The 22,232-nt window shown below is 35.8% G+C and overlaps 1 protein-coding gene and 1 long non-coding RNA gene across 5 annotated transcripts; one reads left to right on the forward strand and one right to left on the reverse strand.

Moving 5' to 3' along the window:
* Window positions 1-787: 787 nt before the first annotated feature.
* Window positions 788-20,715, reverse strand: LOC106072256 (uncharacterized). Of its 3 annotated transcripts, none has more exons than XM_056006787.1 (3): window positions 17,872-20,715; window positions 7,047-7,132; window positions 788-4,669 (listed from the first exon to the last, which is right to left on the reverse strand). In XM_056006787.1, the coding sequence occupies exon 3, from the start codon at window positions 4,333-4,335 to the stop codon at window positions 2,749-2,751; it is 1,587 nt and encodes a 528-aa protein (XP_055862762.1). In that variant the 5' UTR covers window positions 4,336-4,669; window positions 7,047-7,132; window positions 17,872-20,715; the 3' UTR covers window positions 788-2,748. The 3 variants fall into 3 exon arrangements, with proteins under 3 accessions (XP_055862762.1, XP_013088054.2, XP_055862769.1); XM_013232600.2 differs by lacking the exon at window positions 17,872-20,715 and adding an exon at window positions 16,803-16,933; XM_056006794.1 differs by lacking the exon at window positions 17,872-20,715 and adding an exon at window positions 7,888-8,179.
* Window positions 5,134-16,809, forward strand: LOC106072257 (uncharacterized). Of its 2 annotated transcripts, none has more exons than XR_008774112.1 (3): window positions 5,134-5,325; window positions 14,757-14,852; window positions 16,194-16,809. It is a non-coding gene; the product is annotated as an uncharacterized LOC106072257 (long non-coding RNA). The 2 variants fall into 2 exon arrangements; XR_008774111.1 differs by lacking the exon at window positions 5,134-5,325 and adding an exon at window positions 13,057-13,439.
* Window positions 20,716-22,232: the final 1,517 nt, after the last annotated feature.

A 22,232-nucleotide genomic window follows, 5' to 3' on the forward strand; every position in this document is an offset into this window, starting at 1 on the left:
AGGCTATGATAATGCTGCGGTCATGAAAGGTCATTGAGGTCAAGAGAGAATTAACAATATTTGATTAATGAATGCATATTATTTTGAACAAAAAAGTAAGGTTTTGCAATGTTATTAATTAGTTAGTTTTTTGTTTTTTTCTGGGGGGGGGGGGCATCAAGATGAGGTACCGCACCAGGCATCATATACTCTAGCTACGCCACTGACAACAAATAATAGCATAGTATGCCAGTCGTAAGAACTGACCAACTAAAACCTACCAGCTGTCCTTAAGATAGTAATGACGTTTTCACAAAAATAGCCAAGGTTAAAGGTTTTTTATTATGGCATGAGTTACTACAGATCAAAGAAATTATTTGAGTTGGTGAAAGTGACCTGTAAATATGGATAGAGTCTATTAGCACAGCACTAAGCGTATTACTAAGAGCAAAAAAAAACACATGATTAATAAAAAAAAAAGTGTATACTGTTGAATGTGTCACGTGTTCAATAGCAGACACTTATACTTTGGTCTACTGAACGAAGTCATTTTCTTTCACTTTCAACTTTCAGTGGGGGCCGGTTGTTTTTTTAAGCTGTGTGAAGTTCCCCTTCTTTTAAATTCAGAACTGTTCTATACTGTTCACATCGAGAATCTATAGGTTTTTTTTTGTACTATAATAAATCTTGTAAGTGAGAGGGTTAAATCACAATTCAAAATAGAGAAGAACTAGTCTATAAAGACTTATTTCTAAAAAAAAAAATAATAATAATTAAAAAATATTTAAAAAATAAAAACCGTGGAGAGTTGTTAATACTCGGTCGTTGTTTTGTAACCCCAAACAGTTAGTACAATTTTAAATAATGTAGGCCTATTAATATATTGATGAAAATAGTAAAATGAAAGTATGCAGACGTCTTTTAAAACAATTAAATATAACTTTTATTAATAAATATACGTAGCTTCAACTTCAAAGTAAATGTATGTAGAAACATAAACAAAATGCTTATTTAAACAAGACATAAGTCACTAGAAACACGCCTCTAGATAGTCTCCCCTTTCACTCTCCAGCCTATACAACCAAAACATTCGCCTTTCTTTCCTTATGGTTACATCATAAACCTGCACATACACTTCGTAATAAAGATTAAATTTATTTGTAAAAAAAAAAATCCCTAATGATTACAATAGATTTATAAAGATCTAAATATAAAAATAAGCAACTCTTGCTAATAAAACATCATTAGAAATGTCAGAAACCGAAGTTTAATTTGTCTCAGTGTTTACATTGGGATTAAAACCAAGTTTCACTGACTCCGTTAATTGTAGCTATCAGTTCCTGGTTCAGCAGCATGTCACACCAGACCACACATTGCTTCTGATAACACACCCGCGATAACGTTAATTACAGGTTTAAAAAAAAAAGGCTTACACCAGCAATACAATAAATCAAATATGTCGATGTTTATTGAACGCGCATGTACACAAGTGATTATAATACTGAGCCACGTGACCACAGAGGTTTCTGGGACATTAGTGCCACAAGTTAAGACCAAGTTTTGGTTTGTGATGGACACTGAGGGGGTGTGGGTGATGGCTACTACGTTAGCATTCAAACATTGTTTAAGAGAAGTGGTCAATTGTGTCAAAGTGTAGACCTCTTTCACGTATACATTAGGCAAAGTATTGAATGGCAGGTAGATACATTATTTGGTTCCTTGCTGCCCAGGCAAGAAATGTCTTACAATGACAGTAGGCTAATAAGAATCAAATGACACAATACATGAGACTGTGAAGGGGGGGGGGATGATCAGTACAGCTATCACGATCACAATGCCAAAAGTGTTAAATATAGGCCCTATGAATTTAACGGAGGCCATCTTTTCTAAGAAATTTTTTAAAAAATTAATTACACTGTTTAAGAGTTATAATACTTTAAGTGGCACGTCTATTTAGACGCGTTCAAATGACAACAGACACCAAAGCACGGCTGAATTCCTTGATCATTTAAATAGACATTACAGTTTGAAGCCGTCTAAATGAGTTTACTTTTAAACCTCTAGCTGTAGCTGGCTCTGTTATTGAGAACAATGGTTTTCTGTTGTCTTTGTCTTTCTTTCTAACCTTGAGGTTGAATGGAACCTATTCAGGAGACAACGAACTAGTCAAGAAGTATGAAAGTTTATTAGCCTGTTAATGGTTATTAGACGCCTTCTGAGCGGAGTGTTTTAGCTCCTGGCGGCCGAACTGATCACCCCGAGATCAAGCCTCAAGATTTAGGAACGTCCCTAAGCTCATTTCGTACACGAATTCATCGGGCTTTAAAAGTTACATACTATTTGTCTTTAGTAAGTGTGATAAAGTAGTGGCATCCAAGATCCTCTGCTTCTCAAGTGGCAAAATGTCTTTGTGATCAAATAAATTATGACTAGTGGTGTAATTAATACAACTATATAAAGTACATTTAACATATTCGTTGACAATGAAAGTCAAAGTACAATAACTTATTGGTAACATTGATTAAATAGTCTTACCCAAACTAAGTCAATGAGTCTATTAATACATGAAATGTCACCAAGTTCATTTTTGACTTTTTCATTCTCTGTTTTGATTTTCAACGTTATATATATATATATATATATATATATATATATATATATATATATACATTTTAAACGGTGAAATAAAGCTACACATTTTAACATTTGTATATTCCCTTTTCATAGTATATCTAACAATGGCACATAGGTTACGTTATGCAAACATCATTAATGTCTTGGTGTGTGTCTTATAAGCCAGTGCTGACATTTCTCTATAGCCTGTTGTCGTATATCAGGGGGCGGGGAGTCCCCGGGGTTGTAGGGGATAATCTGATGGAACCGAATGTCAAAATCCACGGGGGTGATTTCAAATGTGTTCTCCCTAATGGACATTGGCTCACGTGCATGTCCAATGTCTGGAAGAGGAAGATGAGTTTTAGGGAAGTCTTCACGAGGAGGGACACCGTGCTCTAGCTGTGGCAACATCCTGTTAACCCTCTTGCTGCCAATGCGGTTCATCCTCTGGCTAATGTCCCCACCGAGTGAACTGCAAGGCATTATTAACGAGTTCTTGTTCGCAGTGCTGTCCGCCGCGTAGTCAGTGCGGCTCGTTAATGTGGCATCTGCGTTACGGAGAACTAGGTCAGGAACCACAGATTGTTCCGATGTGATTAGACTTTCTTCCCTAATCCTGTTCGATAGTTCGTGTGTTTCGTTATGGTATCTGGATGTGTCATTTGAAGTGCCGTGTGTTACGTTTGGTAGATGGGGTGATGTATTCGTGTCGTACTCAAATGTCCTTGAACTCTGCAGCATATCTTCTGCCCTCAGCTCGTCAACAGCGTGGCGAGCCTCAATGGACATGCGGGCAAACACCCTGGGCTGGTGCCTGCTGCTGAAAGGGCCGCTATCCAAGCCCTGGACGTTGTTTCTCAGATCGTAGCCCATGACGTCATGTCCATTGTTGACGAAAAACGTGGCCGGGCAGGATTGGCTTGTCTTATGGCTGAGGCGACTTCCGGGTGTTTTCACAGCCCGTAGGTCACGTCGCCGCCTTCTCGCACGACTGATCTCCATGTTTTCACCTTGATCGTCAAATCTACCATGAATTATACTATTACTTTTAGCATTTACGTTGTTATTATTGTTCTCTGTATGAAAAAATGAAGTGCTATTACCTTGGTCAACACAGTATTGAGACACGTCACAATCACCGGAAACAGTTCGGACAAAGGGATTATCTGAACTGACCGGTGTAGTGAAGTGAAATCCAGGATATGAGAAATCGGCTATCGAGTCTCGGCCTGTCTCGAGAGTGGACACGTTTAAATCTAGTTCCTGTTCAACACATGTGTAGTCTTGTTCGGCACACGGCGACTCCACCACACCACCGGCTGCCAAACACTCGGCTGTGTTGATATTATTGTCTAAGTGGCACACGTCCTCTGCCCCACCTGTGCTGAGGGTACTCCCGCTACTGGCGCAAACTAAATCGTCGTCACATGCCGTTTCGATTGGCGCTATTGTCAAAATCTCACCCGTTCTGACAGCTGGGCTGATTTTTGTGTATTCGGTATGTATGGGGCCTTTGTTTTGGGCACCCCTCCTGGCACTGACACTTGGATCTTCGAAGCAATGATCCGTGATAGCAGTTCTCGTCACGGTACTCGGGTGTCGTCTGCTGGAAAATCGCATTGCCTGGTTATGAATTTTAGCGTGGAGCCGTTGGTATTTTTCTTCCATTTGTTTCATCCAGTGAGGGGGTGGGGCGAGATTAGATTTTGTGTTCCCTGAGCCTCGTTTTCCAAAAGCCATTTCAAAAAGATATGTATTTTAAAACGACCACAAAATTATTTTTAATATTATTTATAATTTCATCAAATGTCAACCATCTTACACCAGAGCATAGACAGTAGTTATATTTAGTATATAATTAATTGTCATCCTTATCACCTGATGATCAAATTAGATGTAGCATTTATAAATATCATAACCTGCCTTGGATACAATTTATAATACTTGTAGCTTATTTTCTTTAACAACATTATTGGCTCTATCTTTTCCCCAATTCACGTAGAAAACATTCAGGTTCGACAACTTTGAAGAATCTAGTAAATTTTCATTAAATTGAGTTACCTCCCTCTGATACCTGTGAAATAGCGAAAAGAAATGTTTGTTAATGATTGAAGTGAAAATCTGATGAAGCCAGACAAGTCAATAACATAAACAATGACTCAATTACATTCATTGCTGTTGTTGTTTTATTTGGGGGGGGGGGCATAGGCCTTTGAATATTAGGAAGCATGCGATAGAATAGCTTTTGATTTAAGACTGCATACAATAATAACTCGGGCTTTTTGAACAAAATTTGGAGATTTCAATGCATAATGCCCCATTCCAAAAGTTATAATAAAAATTAAGTAAAAGTGCTTGGATTTTATGGATGGCACTAGATCGTCTGCGATTTGATAGATATTTTGTTGTCTTTTTTTTTTCGTTCCCTTTCGTTTAATTCTTTTGTATGGTCCTTACAAAGCTTATAAAATGCTGCCCAGAACTACAAATAATTACAAATACAAATTATTAGCGTGTGAATGTTTACTGAAGTGGTCTCTGTCGTGCGCATCTAGAGTTGCTTTTTGTGTGATGTCTCTTTTGTGCACCATAATGGTTTGTGCGCTCTAGTTCCTAGGGTCGCGCTTTGTTGATGTCAGTGCTTTTTTTTTTTTTTTGCCTCTGTTGTTGTTGTGCTGAAGGCGGATCTTTGTTTGGAGTTTTCTTTGGTGTTTTCTTCCCCAGTATTGGGTAAGTTCGTTTATTTTACTGTTTTCTTCGTGATGTAGCTCTTAATTCGTTAGTCATATAATAGTGTGAATGGCGATCTCAAGGGATGCGTATTTTTCTTGTTTAGGGACGCAGGCTTGGGACTCTGTTATAGTCAGCCTGATTTGTTTTAGTATGGTCCGTGCATCCATGGCATTGTGAATGATTGTGTGTGGGTTTTGAGAGCCCTGATCAAATTGTGGCACCGAGCTTAAGGTGTGCTATATTTTATTTGCATAATATGTATATGTTTTTGCCCTTGTATATACTATTGATCTTCATTCATGTCATAATATTCATACATTCATTCAATTGTTGAACGTACACTCTTGTTGTTAACTCATGAAAGTTAACTTATCGTTGTTTTTAATATTGTTCATGTTGAACAATTGTTGTTCAGTTTAATGACATATATTCGATGTTCAGTAAGCCAAAGTTCTACATGCCATTACTCTTTGCTTTGGTTTATACTGTCGAGGTGGGGGAACCTGGGAGTTCAAGGAACCTATGTCTACCCCTAAATCAACGAGCTGGAAAACCCACCTGAAAGTCTCAACATTTTTTTTCTTTTCTATAGAAAACAGAAAAAAATATTATCTTATCAAGCTTTTATTAACCAAAATCAAAAACCACACAGACATATTCCTAGCCGAAACAAGCAAACAACGAAACTACCAAGTAAATCTATTTTCATCCTTTTGTTACAATTCCTCTATTCAAGTCACACTTTCGATGTGGAACCTTCTGAGTGGGCAAAGGGTGGCTGGCTCCAACGATTTTCATAGAAATTTGAGCTGAGAAAAGAATTACTAGCTCGTTGGACCCCCTGGGAAAACTCTAGTTTGACCGCTATAATTTTTTAAAGTATAAAAAGAATGGAGTAGGGTAAAAAATATTATACTTTTTGTTTTAATCTAACATTCATTCGTCAAAAGCAAAATAATCCTTCTATAAGATGTATAAAGGACGATTTGTATTTTTTTTTAAGTATTGTTTATGTTTTTTTCTTGTCAAGTTGTGAGGAGAGGGCCTACATTTTTTTTTATATTTTCTTTTCAGTACATGTATTATCTATCTATTTAGCTAGCTATACATTTAGATAGATAGATAGATAGATAGATAGATAGATAGATAGATAGATAGATAGATAGATAGATAGATAGATAGATAGATAGATAGATAGATTTGATTGATTGATTGATTGATTGATTGATTGATTGATTGATTGATTGATTGATTGATTGATTGATATAAAGATAGAGATAGATAATTACTTTAATTTTACCTTAAATATGAATTGAAATTACATAAAACTACAATATATCACTTTATTATGTTTAAAAAGAGTGTAACAACAGTATATCACTTTATTATGTTTCAAAAGAGTGAAACCACAGTATATTACTTTGAGACAAATGATTTTCACACAAAAATGTTTACTGCGACGTGCAGGAGGTGATGGCTGCAGTAGTGGATGATACCCAAGTAGAGAAAAACACACTTCCTCTTTCTCTCTCTCTTTCTCTCTCTTTTCCTCTTTCTCTCTCTCTCTTTCCCTCTCTATCTCTTTTCCTCTTTCTCTCTCTCTTTCTCTCTCTTTTCCTCTTTCTCTCTCTCTCTTTCCCTCTCTATCTCTTTTCCTCTTTCTCTCTCGCTAGCTCTCTTTCTCTCTGTCTCTCATTTCTATTCTCTTTCTAACATACCGTAATGTGTGTCTATAAACACTCCTTTAAATGCCACAAGATTTCCTTTGTCTCGTAGTCTATTACCAACTACTTGTAAAAGGCGTCTGTTGATAAAAAATAAAACAAAGCAATGTCAGATACGTTTTGAGTCTTCGATCAATCAAGTCATTCTATTGCACTTAGCTATAATCTGGTTCTACCGTACAGAATGTATCCAAGGGATTAAATGTCTTAGTTTATTATTGCCGATAACTGATAAGGGGATTCAACTGTGAACGTTGGAACTTTGTCTTTAGAAAGATAGTGTCGACAAAATATTCGTTCATTCAAATAGAAACGAACAAATTAGAAGTCATGTTTAGCTACACTATGCTGTAGTTTTAAAGAGTTTATGACACGATGAAGAATGTAGTTTGTGCTACACAAACTCGTTGGAGACCCTGCGGGCCAGACGTATTCCCACATTAGGTCACACAGAAACTCAACTAAAGATCTCACATACTAAAAGTGACCATGACTAGCAATTTGGAGAGTATTATTTACTCCATGAGAGTGTATAGGACGATCCTTGTCTACTTAAGTGTATTGAGTCATTTCGTAAAACATAATTAGTCGTTGCACTTATGACTAACCCGATGATGGTAATAATCAGATTTACAATTTGTAAATCATACACAATAGTGTGTAGATCCCAAGCAGCTGCGGAATGAAAACATTCGGATGTGCATAAAGAAAACATACTTGATGTTTGAATCAGAATGATTTGTTTTCGTAAAAACTAAAAGCAGTCGATGAAAGCGAGATTGTCATTGTATGTTTTTAAAGCGTAGTTTGTGTACGAGATCAGACCAATGCTTACCACAAACTTCATTTGTCCCCATGTTTTCAAAGTGTTTTTACATAAAATAAAAACAGTTAGTTATAAAAACAAAACTGTTCGCTCTCAGCAGACGAGATAAAAGTGAAATTAAAATTTGACGTTCTAAAGATTTTACTACAAATTTGTCAATGGGCTTTTTTGCGTTTATGCATTTCGTTTCTTTGATTTAAAACTAGGCCGGAAGTACCTTTTTCCTTATATATCTTTTGCATTTTTCAGTTCTCATTTTAAATTAAACTGACATTATTAGGTTGTAAATTAAAGTGTACCTGTTAGAAAAAAAATATCTGCACAAAAATACGGGTAGTTGGGATCAAACCCCAAAAAATGATAAATAAAATGAAAAGACCTGAAACAAGCGCGTGAAACTACACATTTATATTTCTTTATTAGATGAGTCTTTTACCCAAGATCTGTGTATTTCTTTTTAGGACTAGCTTACTTCAAGTACCCGGCATTTTCCGATACACAATTTCACACAATAAAATTATTGTAGAAATAAAAATTGTGATTTAAAAAAACTTTTAATGGTTTTTTAAAAGGTGTTTTTAAAAAGGTGTTTTTAAAAAGGTGTTACTGTATTCAATTGTGAATATTCGTTTGTTATGAATCTCACTGTCTATTTTGTATTTGTTTTAATTTCTTAATGTTTTCTTGAGTTAAGGGGTCGTGTTTTCTCCTGACGTTTATACCTGATTTCTCTTATCAGTCGTTGTGAGACATTGGTCCAAAATAATGTTAAGCTTATAAATATAAAAAAATCGCATGTGAATATATGAATGAACTTGTTTTAGATGAAGTCCATTAATTACAGTTGCTTTAAAAAATTGATGTTTGTAAAATGTTTTACATGTTTCGGATGTTCCTTCAGAGTTGAAGATAGTTTACTTCCTAGTCCAAACCTCCCGCAGGACGACGGGGGATGGGAGCGGGCAGGGTTTGAACCCGGGACCATCGATAAATCCGAAGGACAGTCCAGCGTGCAAACCGCACACACATGCCATGGGCCTTGTCATAATAGTCATAGATATATAAAATCTAGTTATAGTCTGTAATCTTTATAATCATAAATATTCACGTTGAATTCGAATTGTAACTATAGAATCAGTATAGATCTACTTCTAGAATATCTATCTAGGTCAGGGGTGGGCAAATTACGGCCCGCGGGCCACATGCGGCCCGCCGGAGTGTTTTATTCTGCCCGCCTACACCTACAGAAATCATGTGTGCCCACAGTATATACATATAAAATTACAAATATATTTAAAATAATATCTTTAGATAGTATTGAAACTGTCTCATAATAAAAAGTTTAAAGTAAACGAAGATTATGCTTATTGGCTAAACACCAATACACTCAATAGAACTCACAATCTCTGATCAGTATGAAGAACTGTGTTAAGTGTCGGGTATGCTTGGAAAAAAAAGGGAAATGAAACAAGTGGCTGAGAAAAGTATCTTTTTTTTTTTAAATATAAAACCAGAAACTCTAAACAGGAAAGTTTGCACAAAACTGCATAAAATTGCATGTTAATGTAGTATGAGTTTGAAATACAAACTTAATAAAGTAAGAAATGTTAAACACGGTTAGTTTCAAATGAGCAACTATTTAGCATGTACAAGGCAAATGAGAATATATTATCTCAAATAAGAAACTGTTATGTTACTCGAAGGACATTGACTGTGACTTTGTTACCAATATTTCTAATGAAGAGTGGAAGACTGATTTCTTATTCTCAATAACAACTATTGCAATGCAATTTCTACAAGCAAGCTACAGAAAACAGGTTTTGACATTTTCCTTTGCTGAAAGATGAAACTATTTCTAGTGAAATGATTAAAAGTACAACACTTATTAAGATTCCTTAACTATGCAATTTATAAAAGCAAATTTTAAGACGTCATGAGCCAGTTTTCAATACCTTCAGTTCACCACTTAGTGAAGAAGCTGATTCTGCTCCAGAGGACATACCTCCAAACAAAGAGACGTTTCAGTCAGTACTTCCACAGGAGTCTTATGGGTGCCAAAAGCTGTTCACACTATTTATGTACATATACATCTGTTCTTCTAATTTTACATGTTGGAGGTTTAACTGAGATTAACCGCGCAGTGGCTTCCAGATCAGGCAGTTCTCAGAATAGCTTTTGTTGTATAGGAGGGCTTTGTGGCCAGAGTCTTTTTCTTGATTTACTATGCAGCGTTGAAGGACATGGTCAGCCATCTCTGGTGTTGCTCCACAAGGGTATGTTTAGCTCGTTCCAATATTTAACTTCCGGAACATACATTGTCTCATTTGTGTGGAAACTAAACAAGCATAATCACTGGTCGACGTTGACTGACTGTATTTTGACAGTATTCACAAGCGTAACAGCTAGTAAGCTAGTTCTACAGTTTCGGAACATTATGCACGAGTGTAAAAAGTAAAATACTACACATTAAGAACAACTGTATATTTGTGATATAAAAAGGAAACAAAAATTTGATAAAAAATCGTAAAATTGGCTTCAAAAATTAAATGCTGACTCTTGTCGTAATTCCTCAAGTGGTGTGGAAGCAAAAAAGAAACATGAATATAATACAGCGTGCATTTAAAAGGCATTTTACACAGTTAGCAAGCGTATCCTTTTTCTAAGTTGTGTGTGTATATATATATATATTATTATATATATATATATATATATATATATATATATATATATATATATATGTGTGTGTGCGGCCCGCCATTCCCAATTTTTTTTTTAAATGCGGCCCTCGATACAAAAAGGTTGCCCACCTCTGATCTAGGTTATAAATATAGTAGATAATCAGAATCTAAGATAATCATAATTTACTGGTACTCTAGGCAGTCTAGATCTAGAGTCTTAGACTTAGTCTTGATTTTAGACTAGATTTAAGTCTAGTATACTATCTAAACCTATATATACGCTGCCTTCGTAGACCTCACCAAGGCTTTCGACACGGTCAATGGTTAATGGAGGATTCTGGCCAGGCTCGGATGCCCAACTACGCTCCTATCAATTCACAAGCAGTTTCAAGTGGGACAAAAAGATTAGATTAGACACAATGGTGACCTTTCTGATCATTTCCCAATAGAAAATGGCGTGAAGCAGGGCTGTGTACTTGCTCCTACTCTATTCGCTATCTTCTTTGTAGTAATCTTATTCTTCTTATCTTATATGATACAGACGTTACTTCAAAAAAGAAGATCATTACGTCCTACGCGTCATGCATTTAGTACCTTGCTGGGTCAAATGACGCAGCGATTGCACGAAGGCATCGACATCACGTCTACTGTCCCATACACAAAACCAAAGAAATGGTCATAACAGAGCTTCTCTATGCCCACAATGAACAATGATCTCAAGTTCGCGGTCAACGAATTCGACGACGCTCCCGAATCTTTCTATTTATCTATAAACCATGGGAAAACAGAATTCATGTTCCAGAAGTGACCCAATAAAACCTACTCAGCCCCAAAGATCACTGTAAATGGACGTCCCCTTAACGTGGTAGACCACTTCACATATCTAGGAAGCATAGTATCGAATGACACCTGGCTTTAAAGGAAGTTGATAACGGTCTTGCCATGGCCAGTAGTGCTTTTCGACGCCTCCAGGAGTGAGTTGGCGAAATAGATCGCTCGCCTGCCTACAAAAAAAAGTCTTTACCAAGCAGTGGTAGAATGATACAGAAAACAACTAAGACTACTTGAACGATTTCACCAAAGATGCTTGAGCTCCATCATAAACATACGGTGGCCAGACAGCAATACAAACAGAGATGTCCTTGCGAACGCCGGCATGGACAGTATAGACTAGTATAGAGGGACTTCTTATGGTCCGACAATTACGCTTGGCAGGGCACGTATCCCGTATGCGGGCGAACGTATGCCAAAAGCAGTCTTTTTTTGGTGAGCTAAAAGGTGGTCGACGTAACAAAGGTGCCCCACGGAAACGCTTTAAAGACCAGCTTAGGCGCTTACTTGCAATAGCAAACATAGAAGAGAGCACCTGGTTGCAGCTGGAGGTCACCCACAAAGGCCGCGGGATGCACATTTGAGACCAAAAGGAAATCCGCTGCCGAGGACAGACGCAGACGACCATAGACGGACAATGGTTATGCTTGCCTTGGTTGTGGGAAAATATGTAGGTCACAGCTGGGGCTGCGTATCAAAGGGAAATATTGCATCCTCATTAATCTTCGGACTCAATTATTATTATTATATTGGTATATTAGATCTAGGCGTTCAAAAGTAGATCTATAAGTAGAAGTATATTCAATATTGTATAGATAGTTGATCTACTGAGTCTGACATAGACTAGCTATAGAATTTTTCTAGATCTAAATATAGACTCTACATAGAATAATCTAGATAGTAGATGTAGGCCTATCTTAATTAATAAACTTTAGTCAGGTAGAGCTAGATCTAGACTAGTGACAATCTAGTTTCAAAATAGAATGTAGATTTCTAAACTAGATTCGATCTGAAATGTAGATCTAGATATAGAGTCTACTTAATGATAATGCCATTAAGTCCGAAGATTAATGATGAGTGCAGTGTTTACTATTTATTTAAATGTTTCACGAATCCCATGTGCCCATGTGGTGATATGACTACTCCTACGGTATATGCGGAACCGTCAATGGCGTGAACTGTAGGTTAGATCTATACGCAGAACCTATTGCGATGTGACGGCTTTTGTAAGTTTGTTTGCTGTGCTGCACGGGATGCCAAAAAATATGTAGATTGTAAAATTCTAGAACAATAGATCTATTCTACTTAATTTATTAACAAAAATCTACCAATCTCATTATAATATGTAGTTCTAGATCTACTATATTACCAACGAAATCATACATATTTTAATATAAAGATTTAATTATACTAATATAGAGATGTAGGCCTGATCTATACGGTGTTAGCGAATAGCGTTACACAAAAATAAAATGGGTTTTTCTAAAAACTGATGCTTGGTATGTAATAGTAAAACAGCACCTACCTAAATAAATCGTAAAAAGAGAGAAAATACCTATATTTATTGTAGTGTATATAGATCCGTGGTTCTATAGTATATGACTTTCGTAACTTCTTCTATAGAGAAATGACTTTTTAATTTCTTTTACTGAAAATTTGGGCTATTCGCGTCTGACCATAGACATAAATAAATATAGACTGGCCGAAGGAAGTAACTTCATGTAACTTGAAAACATGTATATCTATTGTATTCGGATTTCTTAGAGATTTAAAGAAAAACACTAGTGAAAATAATGTAATAATTATATAGGTTATGGCTGAAATAGGTATGAATACTTAACTTTTATACTGCTCATAAATGCTGTATAATAAAGTACACAAAATTGCAAGTCACAAATTTTCGTTACAAAAAACTCTTTAATCGGCCAGTCTATATTTATTTATGTCTATGCGTCTGACACGTTTATAATTTGTATGTGCACCAACAAAAGCCCATTACGTACACATTAATGGAACAAAAAATGGCCACACGGTGAAAGCTTAGGTTTGAAGGTTATAATTTTTTTCCAAATGTTATCGTCTTAAAATTAAACCTGGTCTATTTTGAACACCCTCCAGTGGGAATTGGATAATTAATTATTTTGTTTGTTATCTCAAATAAGGAAAAGAATTTGTACTTGAATGAAGTGGTGGTATAAGCTGAATTAGCCCCATGTATATATCGTCGTCTGCGTCTTATTGAATGCAACATGAACAATCGGACTAGACCTGGACTAGACTATAGAAACAATAGATAACTCTACAATCATTCATGTTCATAGGCTCTACACTAGGAGAGTGGTTGCCATGTTGGGTTTAAAATCCTGAGAAGGCTTGAGCCATGAGTTAGAAAATTCAGGTCGATTCCCCTTTTTTTTAAATTTTATAAATGTTTTTTTAATGTTAGTCTAGATCTATTCCAAATCTAATTATGTGACTGGTCCAAACTAATTGTCCACAGATTGTACAGACCTGTCTATTCTATATATCAGCTTTTTTTAAAAAAGTATTTTATTTTTATGGTTTGTTTTCAGTCTTAACAAACTTATCACGGGTTCTTCTCCCCCCCCCCCGGTCCTTACTAACTATTTGTTTATTTGTAATAAATTTTCATTTTATTTAATTTCATTGCATTCTGTTCTTATATCAAAGTTGGTGTCATCAACACACGCACACACATACACCCTACCTAAGACCTATACCTGATACACACACACATATATATTTGTTACCTAATACCTATACCTGATACATACACACACATACACATTTGTTACTTAATACGTATACCTGGTCGCTAATTAAACATTCATTACACTCATTCACCAGAGTACGTTGGCCACTCCAGGTCTGAAAGTTAAGGATGTTATTGGCTAATTAATAGGAAATCGATTACGCCCTTATCTCTCTTCGTGTATGTGTCTGCATTTAGGCCAGTGCGCTGGTCCACACTGTCTGTGGCCCAATTACATTACAGGAGAAGGTCAGCGCCCTTTTTTTCCCGTCTGTTAATAGAAGTCGTCCGTTAAAGGCGGCAACTACCCAATCTTCTAGCCTTAAGTTTTGTCCTATTTTCTAGTGCTATTTTCACGATTCCTCCTATTAGCTTGCAAACTCTTCGTGGGTTCCAAAAGTAAAAAAACTGGACGAATATTTCGAAAACTGCTAGGACTATTTTTACTAGAAATCGACAGTTGATGTATATTTTGGAGTACAATATAACTACCCAGTTGGCCACACAGTGAAGGTTTGGTCATTAGAATTTGTGTAAAATATACTCATCTTAAAATTAAATTTGACATGCGTCTTTAATCTTGAATACAACTTCAGCATAAATTGCCGCATTCGACCGAGACCAATCGTCATAGGAGACCTGAACACTGATCTGCAACGTCACGAGACCAATAGCTCTTTGCCACGTCACAGGTCTGTACAACTTTTGAAATATTTATTCTACTCGTTTTTCTGTCCATTTTACACCCTAAAAATTCCTGGAAATTTTCTTTGCGCTGCTCAGCAATTTTTGGAGTTTAGATACCCTCTACGCCCAGGCCTAAAGCAGCACTCAAAACAATCTGGACAGAAAGGCATAGCCATCGACATTAAAATCAGACTGATGCGCTCCCTGGTCGCGGCCACATCCTTGCGAACGCATGCGAATATTGAACTAGATGCTACAGAAAGATCCTAGGTGTCTAGAGCCCAGTTGGCTATTGATCATAATTTTCATAATACACCCACTACTGGTAAAAATATAAAAATCTTATTTCTTAAAAATACTGAAATATCCAGGGCCGCTTAACCTCTTAAAATTATTTTGTTTGTTGGGAGGGGAAAGAATGTAAGTTTGTGGGTTAACACATTTCCATCAGCACGAAATGTTTTAAAATATTTTTATAAACTTTTAATACCATACTCTGTTGTATTTCCTTCAACTAATAGCTCTTTTCAAACAAATGAAATCATGTATATATTTACTCTAATGGGATAGGTAGGTAGTTTAGGCTAGTGTAGGTAGTTTAGGCTAGTGTAGGTAGTTTAGGCTAGTGTAGGTAGTTTAGGCTAGTGTAGGTAGTTTAGGCTAGTGTAGGTAGTTTAGGCTAGTGTAGGTAGTTTAGGCTAGTGTAGGTAGTTTAGGCTAGTGTAGGTAGTTGTCTGGTTTATAATCTTCTAGAGTGTAATTCAATTGGATGGTAGTTTTAAAAAGATTTGAGAAATATTTAATACAGTTCATAAGACAAGATATTGTTTTAAAACATGAAAAAAAATGAAATTAACACATATTTTACAAAGTTTATATCAACTCACTCTGTCTGTCTGTCTGTCTGGTAAAACTAATTCTACACGTCTTTTCTCCCACACCCAATCTCGGATCAAGTTGAAATTTTGCACAATTATTTCTTGTACTTGACAAAACAAGAATCAATTTTTAAAAAAAACCTGTTAGTTATTAACTATTGGTAATTAATTAATCTGTCTGGCATCGAACAAGGGAAAGAAATCGTGAAATAAGTTGGAGGAGGCTTGAGCCCTGAGGAAACAAGTTTTTTTTTAAAGCATGAAAAAACACTCAACAAAAACAATCGGTAAAAATATTTCTAATTGCACAGAGTTATTATTGTTAGTCTAGATTCTAGATCAATAAAAATTTTAATTACATGATTGACCCTAACTGATTGATACAATTACACTTCATAGAGGTTTTGTTTTACATTATATCTCACATTTAGCCATTGTTAAAGTTTAGTTCTTATTTTGGTTTTCCAGTGAGTTCACTGCAAATGTTCCACTACAGAGAAAGTAGAAAATGTAATATCTAGTTGTGGATTACAGAATTTTGCACGGATATTTGACTTAAAATCATCTATATTTATTTACTGAGAGAACCTGTGGTCCAAGGAGTTGCACAAATATCTGTACATAACTGATCACTGTTGTGTTATATGCTACTATTCCAATGTGTATCAAACATCCTTTGGGGAAAATCAGAGGTAGCTATATAATTTATAACACACTATTGTTAAGATTAGAGTACAAATGCAGATCTAGCTCTAGTTAATTAGACTAAATACATGAGAATGTTTTTCTTATGTATAAAAAAAAAGATTATTATCAAAAGACTTTCAAAAATTCTGAAACTAAAATGTTTAAACAAAAATTTAGCAAGTGTGTAGATCTAAAATTTATTGAACATAATTTAGTTGCGTCAGAGTGAATCTCAAGGTTATAATTGTGAACTTTTGATTGTATATCATAACAGCCTTTAAATAGAACATCATAGGATCTGTATAGTTAGAAAATAAAGACTTATATTTTACTTTTTAACATTTATATATTTCTACAATGTATAATTGTTATTTGAGTAAACTCTGTTACCTTAATTGGCTGTAAGACTTTTGTCGTGTCTATCTCATCCACCTGTTTCGACAAATGTCAACATATATCCGTAGAGCTGAATCGAACAGTTTAAATCAAAGCTCTGTACATCTCTCCTATCGTCTGACTTGTATCACCAAAATCTATAACACGATCACCTGGTGCCTAAGGATATATATATTGGGTGCCAAAGAGAAAGTCTTGAAGATCGCGCGTTTTGATTATGATACTAGCTTCCGCCTGTGGTATATGTTTGATCGAAGACAAGAAATCAATCGATCTATTGGTTGTGGCCCGCGACACATTTTACCCTTGGTTGTTTTTTGTTCCCCTGAAGCCATTGTACGATTTTATTTTTCTTTTAGGGGCCAGCCAGGTAGAACTGTGATAGTGACAGAAGGCTTGATAGATCGTTCTCTTGCTTGCTAATGTTATGACCATTGAAAGGCTGACATTAATTATTCAATCTTTTTTATTCTAAGAGACAAGAACAAAATAATTGTTCCATGGTGTTACTGAAGTAGATGCATGCTTTTCAATGTCCTCACTTGTATTAATGGAGTTGGACCATTCGTAAATTAAACGTTACATTTCTGTATTCATGATTTTCATGTTCCTTTTTTTTTTTTTTTTTTGTCCTTTTCTGTCTTAATGTGAACATCTTCCTTATCCCTATTGCAAATTAGAAATGACTTTATTTAAAGAAAAAAACTTTTAGATTGAATATCTCAAGTTTTTATTTGGGTGATAAATGGATTCGCAGAATGCTTAAGGCTCATATTATAATAAAATTATTGAATAAAGATTGTTTCATTGGCCAGTCTAGATATTGCCTTGTGTATAATATGTGGGATTGTGTATTTTTACACATACTTGTTTGAGTTTATTTAATAGCTGCACATGATTAACCATTCAATGATACTTTCTCAATTTAAAATGTACAATTTTCCAATGCCGATGCTGACTGTATCCATCAATCCGATAAGTAGACATGACACTAGTAACATATTTATCAGTCAATAAAAGCTCTATTGTAAACTAAAAAAAAATATTTTTAATCAAAACTTACACTTTCACCTGCTTTGTTTACCAAACATCAGACTCACAGGAGCCGCCGAGTTCTTTTGAAAGCGTAAACTCTTTGTTATGGTGCTGCTTTCATTGTTCTCAATACGTCTGACTATCTGGACTAGAGGTTTATGTAAAAAGGTTTTCCTTATTCAGATGTTCAGTTTTCACCGTTTGTTTAAACCACACATACCCCACATACCCCGCATACCCTCTGTTTACTCGACTCCCGTTGGTAACCAGGTAAGATGATGAGCATTACATTCCAAATATTTACCTAGACGACGTCATTAAAGGCTTTTCATTCATAAACGTTGAACTACTCCACCTCGCATGTCTGAATTAAAGTGCACAAATCAAATACAACAGAAATACAAACTTTCTTGCTTTATTTTACCTCCCTATAGAATAAACATAAAAGATATAGCAATGTCCCAGAATTCGATTTTTTAAAATATATATAGAATACGAACAGTATTTCATGTTTACAAAGCTTATATCAACTCACTCTGTCTGTCTGTTAAAAGTTTGTACACGTTATTTCTCCGACACCCAAATCTCGGATCAAGCTGAAATTTAGCACAATTCTTTCTTTTACCTGACAACACAAGAATCAATTTAAAAACTTAGCCAATACGTTTATTAACTAATGGTACTGTTGTTGTAAAAATGTTTTAGAATAACTACAAGTTTATCTTGTTATTGTCAATACAAAAAAAAAAACAAGGCTATTCAGAACATGTCAGAAAATGTCGACATTAAAGTGTTGGACATCTGAACTAGAGCTTTGCATGAGTTCTCCAATTACTCTGTAATCAATGACGTTGTAATTATAATTTCATGGACAAAATAAAGAATAAACCATTTGTTATCACATATATACTATGATTGACAGACGATCTGGGGCTGAAGGGGTACCATAAGTTGCGTGCTGGGTTAAAGAATATGTTGGGGTTTCGGTGCTTCTCTTCTAAGAAAACAGAGGGTTGAATGTGAGATCAAAACAAATAGAGTCATTCATTTTGAGTACTTTTGCACACACAAAAATAATTTTTAAAAAAGCTTATCAGCTAAATCAATGTCATATCTCTCAATACTGCCAGGTTTAACTCCCTTTTCGTAGATAAAACAAAGTTAATTAATTACCACTAATTGATTAACTATTTGGTGTTGTTGCTTTTTTTTATTGATTTTTATTGATTCATGTATTGTCATCGGTTATGAATAATTGTGTAAAGCTTCAACTTGATCTGAGAATGGTAAATTTGAGAAACAAAACGTGTACAAGATTTGTACTCTACAGAAGACGGATTTTAAAGATATTTCAGTGTATGACCAATATACCACATTGTACATGTCCTTAGAATTCAATCTAGTAACAACGTCTTACAATTAGACTTAACAGCGACACGCCATTGCGGGGAGGGCAGCGGAGAGGGTTCAAACTGGGAACCATCGAGACCACCGAACAACTGTCCAGAGCGCATACCACACGACCAGTCGGCAAGTATTAATAACGAAACCGGTCGCAATAGTCCTTTTTTTGCGTGATAGTTTCTACGCCACTGAGTACCGGGGAATTTTCCTCTAGCAGTCGAGTCCGCCTCTGTGTTTGTATCAATCAAGCGTGAATGTGTGAATGTGTGTGCCACACGAAGACAAAAGTGGATATTTGGTCTCATTGCGTTCCTAAATATGTCCTATGAAATGACCCCGGCTATCATCTGACCTGGGACTTGTTCTAGTTCTCACTGCTGTCTTCTATTTAATAACAATGAAAGGCCCTGTATCAAACGTTTTGCATTGTTAGAGACACTTTGTATTGGCATGCCCTGCCCTGGGCACGGTTCACTGCTTTCCAGAGCCAACGAACAAGGTTTCTAAATATAAACACAATGGACCTTCTATACATCTCAGCGGTCATATTAAATCAAGAAACCCAAGCTTGAAGTCTAAGTGAATGTCGCTAACACAGCCAACAAAAATGTGAATGCTAAATATTGGACATTGTCATTGATTTAGTGAGTCTGGGTAGATCATGGGGTCTCTCTTTTTGAGAACCACTGTACTGAGGCACGTGTGTTTCAGTTTACACCGCATCGTCTTTCCCTATTCTACTTTAAAGTATTTAATAAAACATTCGTTGGAACCGATCAGGCCTCTGCCAGTGCTGAGTGCATAAGTCGAGCTACAGAGTGAATGGTTCGAAGAACGTTTGCATTCCATTTCTATACATTTGTTTATGCCACTAGAAAATGAATGGTTCTACTGCATTAAAAAAGTTATTATATGTTATATAAGAATTCAACCATTTTTTAATTCAGTATTTTCGTTTGAGATTTCCAAGTGCTCTTGCCCTAGTAGACAAACTCGCCTTTAAAGAGATCTTTTGTCAAATAAATATTGCTTAATGATTGATACGTATCAAGAATATGTCACTTGAAATTCCATGAACGTATACCTTGTGACTAGTTTCCTGAGTCTCTTGCCAATTGGAAAAACACATAATTTATTTTGCCGCCAAATTTAGTTTTAAATAACTTTTTTTTAGATCTACATGTGACAGACAGATCGGACGGACAGACAAACAAAAATATTAGTGGCTTTTCCCAGATCGGGGGCCTTTAAAAAAAGGTTCTTTTCACGCCTAGATCGACAGAGTTGTTCCCCTTTTGTTCTATTTCATTCAAACTCCAAATGATTTTGATAGCCACGTGCTTAGGACTACTGCTTGTGTTATGGTCTCATTAGAGTATTACATTATACGGAATGCAAACGTTTTATTCGAGCTGTGTTTTTAATGCTTGGGTTATCATACAAATAACTCATCATTAACAAAAACATGGCGGATTGTCCAATTGTATAGCACTGGCGAATCCCAGGGGGGAGAGGTAGGGGCAATCACCACCCCCCCCCCCACTCTGCCGACCCCCCGCCACCGAGATTTTTTGTTTAGAGATTTGAATTACAGTTCTGTAACAAAACAAAGTTACAAACGTGTCTATTGAACAAAATGTATCACTTACAAATGAGCTTTTTTTTTTCGGCGGCAATCCTCAAAGTCTTAATCTAAATATGTTGGGTATCTTATCTTTTCAAGGAACAAATCGGTTGTATTTGCAATGTAGTAAGGGCCTGTAAATTCATATTAGAATATTTTTCAAGTAAAACATTATTCAAAAGGTCCTTTTTTAATAGGATGCATAATGAGCTGTATATGCCCGGAAAATGCTTTTCTGCAGTGATATATACATGGGCGTAGCCAAGGGGGGGTTCTTGGGGTTCAACCCCCCCCCCAAATGAAATTCCCCCCTCCCCTGCGGGGGGAGGGGGGGATCGGTATTAAGAGACTGCTTTTTTGCTTTGATTTTGTTTATTTTAGGTGAGATTTTAATACTAAACTATCACTTGCCCCATCAAAACAAAGGAGCTTTTGAGTTTAAAACCCCCTACCAGCAGGGGCGGACTGGCTATATGGGCAAACGGGCAAATGCCCGGTGGGCTGGTACCAAATGGGCCGGTCTGGTCGCGACCAAAGAAAAAAAAATTTCAATGAGTACAACTTTAAAAAAAAAGTGACAGCAGCATGACACAAAGGCCAGAACAAGTTTTCTTGCTGTTGTTTTTTTTAAATTATTATTACAATTAATTTTGTTTAAAATTCAACAAGAATATCAAGAAAAATACACTATACACTGTACGTATTATCATTTGCAAAACGTTAGACTGTACTTTCTGCTATGCACGTGCGGCATGGACTGCTTTGATGTCTTGAGGCTGTGTTTGGCATGGACCTTTGATGGCGCTCTTATTTCTTTTTGCTCCTCCCCTCCCCCGACTTCTGATGGTTCCATTGTCAGTTAACGAAAAAGATGGATGAGAGAGGTTAAGTTAGAAAACATTAATATAACGCAGCAAAAAGAAAATAAATAGGCGCTACAATTAGCTCTTTAACAATACTAAATAGAAATTAACTTGAACACATACACACAGCCGCGAAATTGCAGACTGCCCAACTTATTCGTTGTTCAGTATGGGTATAAAGTTCTACTTTCTGCGATTTGAAAAGAAATAGTAAGGTGGGGGTTTTTTTTGTTAGTTTTTAAAAATATAGATCTAAAAATCCTACACTTAAGGCTTTCACAATTTTTTTATTTAATTAAAAAATAAATCTAGGTCTAAATAAATTTTATACTATTATAATTAATGGCAAACTTATGCTTAGTATGAAGTCATTAATCATGAAAATTATTACAATAATTTATATAACGCTGTCACATCCGATATTTAATGAAAAGAGGTTTAATTTATATTTTAAATAATGGGTCATGGTATATTCATATAAATATACAAATCGCGTTT

The sequence above is a fragment of the Biomphalaria glabrata genome, chromosome 1, assembly GCF_947242115.1.
Source record: "Biomphalaria glabrata chromosome 1, xgBioGlab47.1, whole genome shotgun sequence".
Lineage (NCBI taxonomy): Eukaryota > Metazoa > Mollusca > Gastropoda > Planorbidae > Biomphalaria > Biomphalaria glabrata.

What these genes read in the sequence shown, in the direction of transcription:
- LOC106072256 (XM_056006787.1), bottom strand. Translation starts at nt 4,335, where the DNA reads ATGGCTTTTGGAAAACGAGGCTCAGGGAACACAAAATCTAATCTCGCC.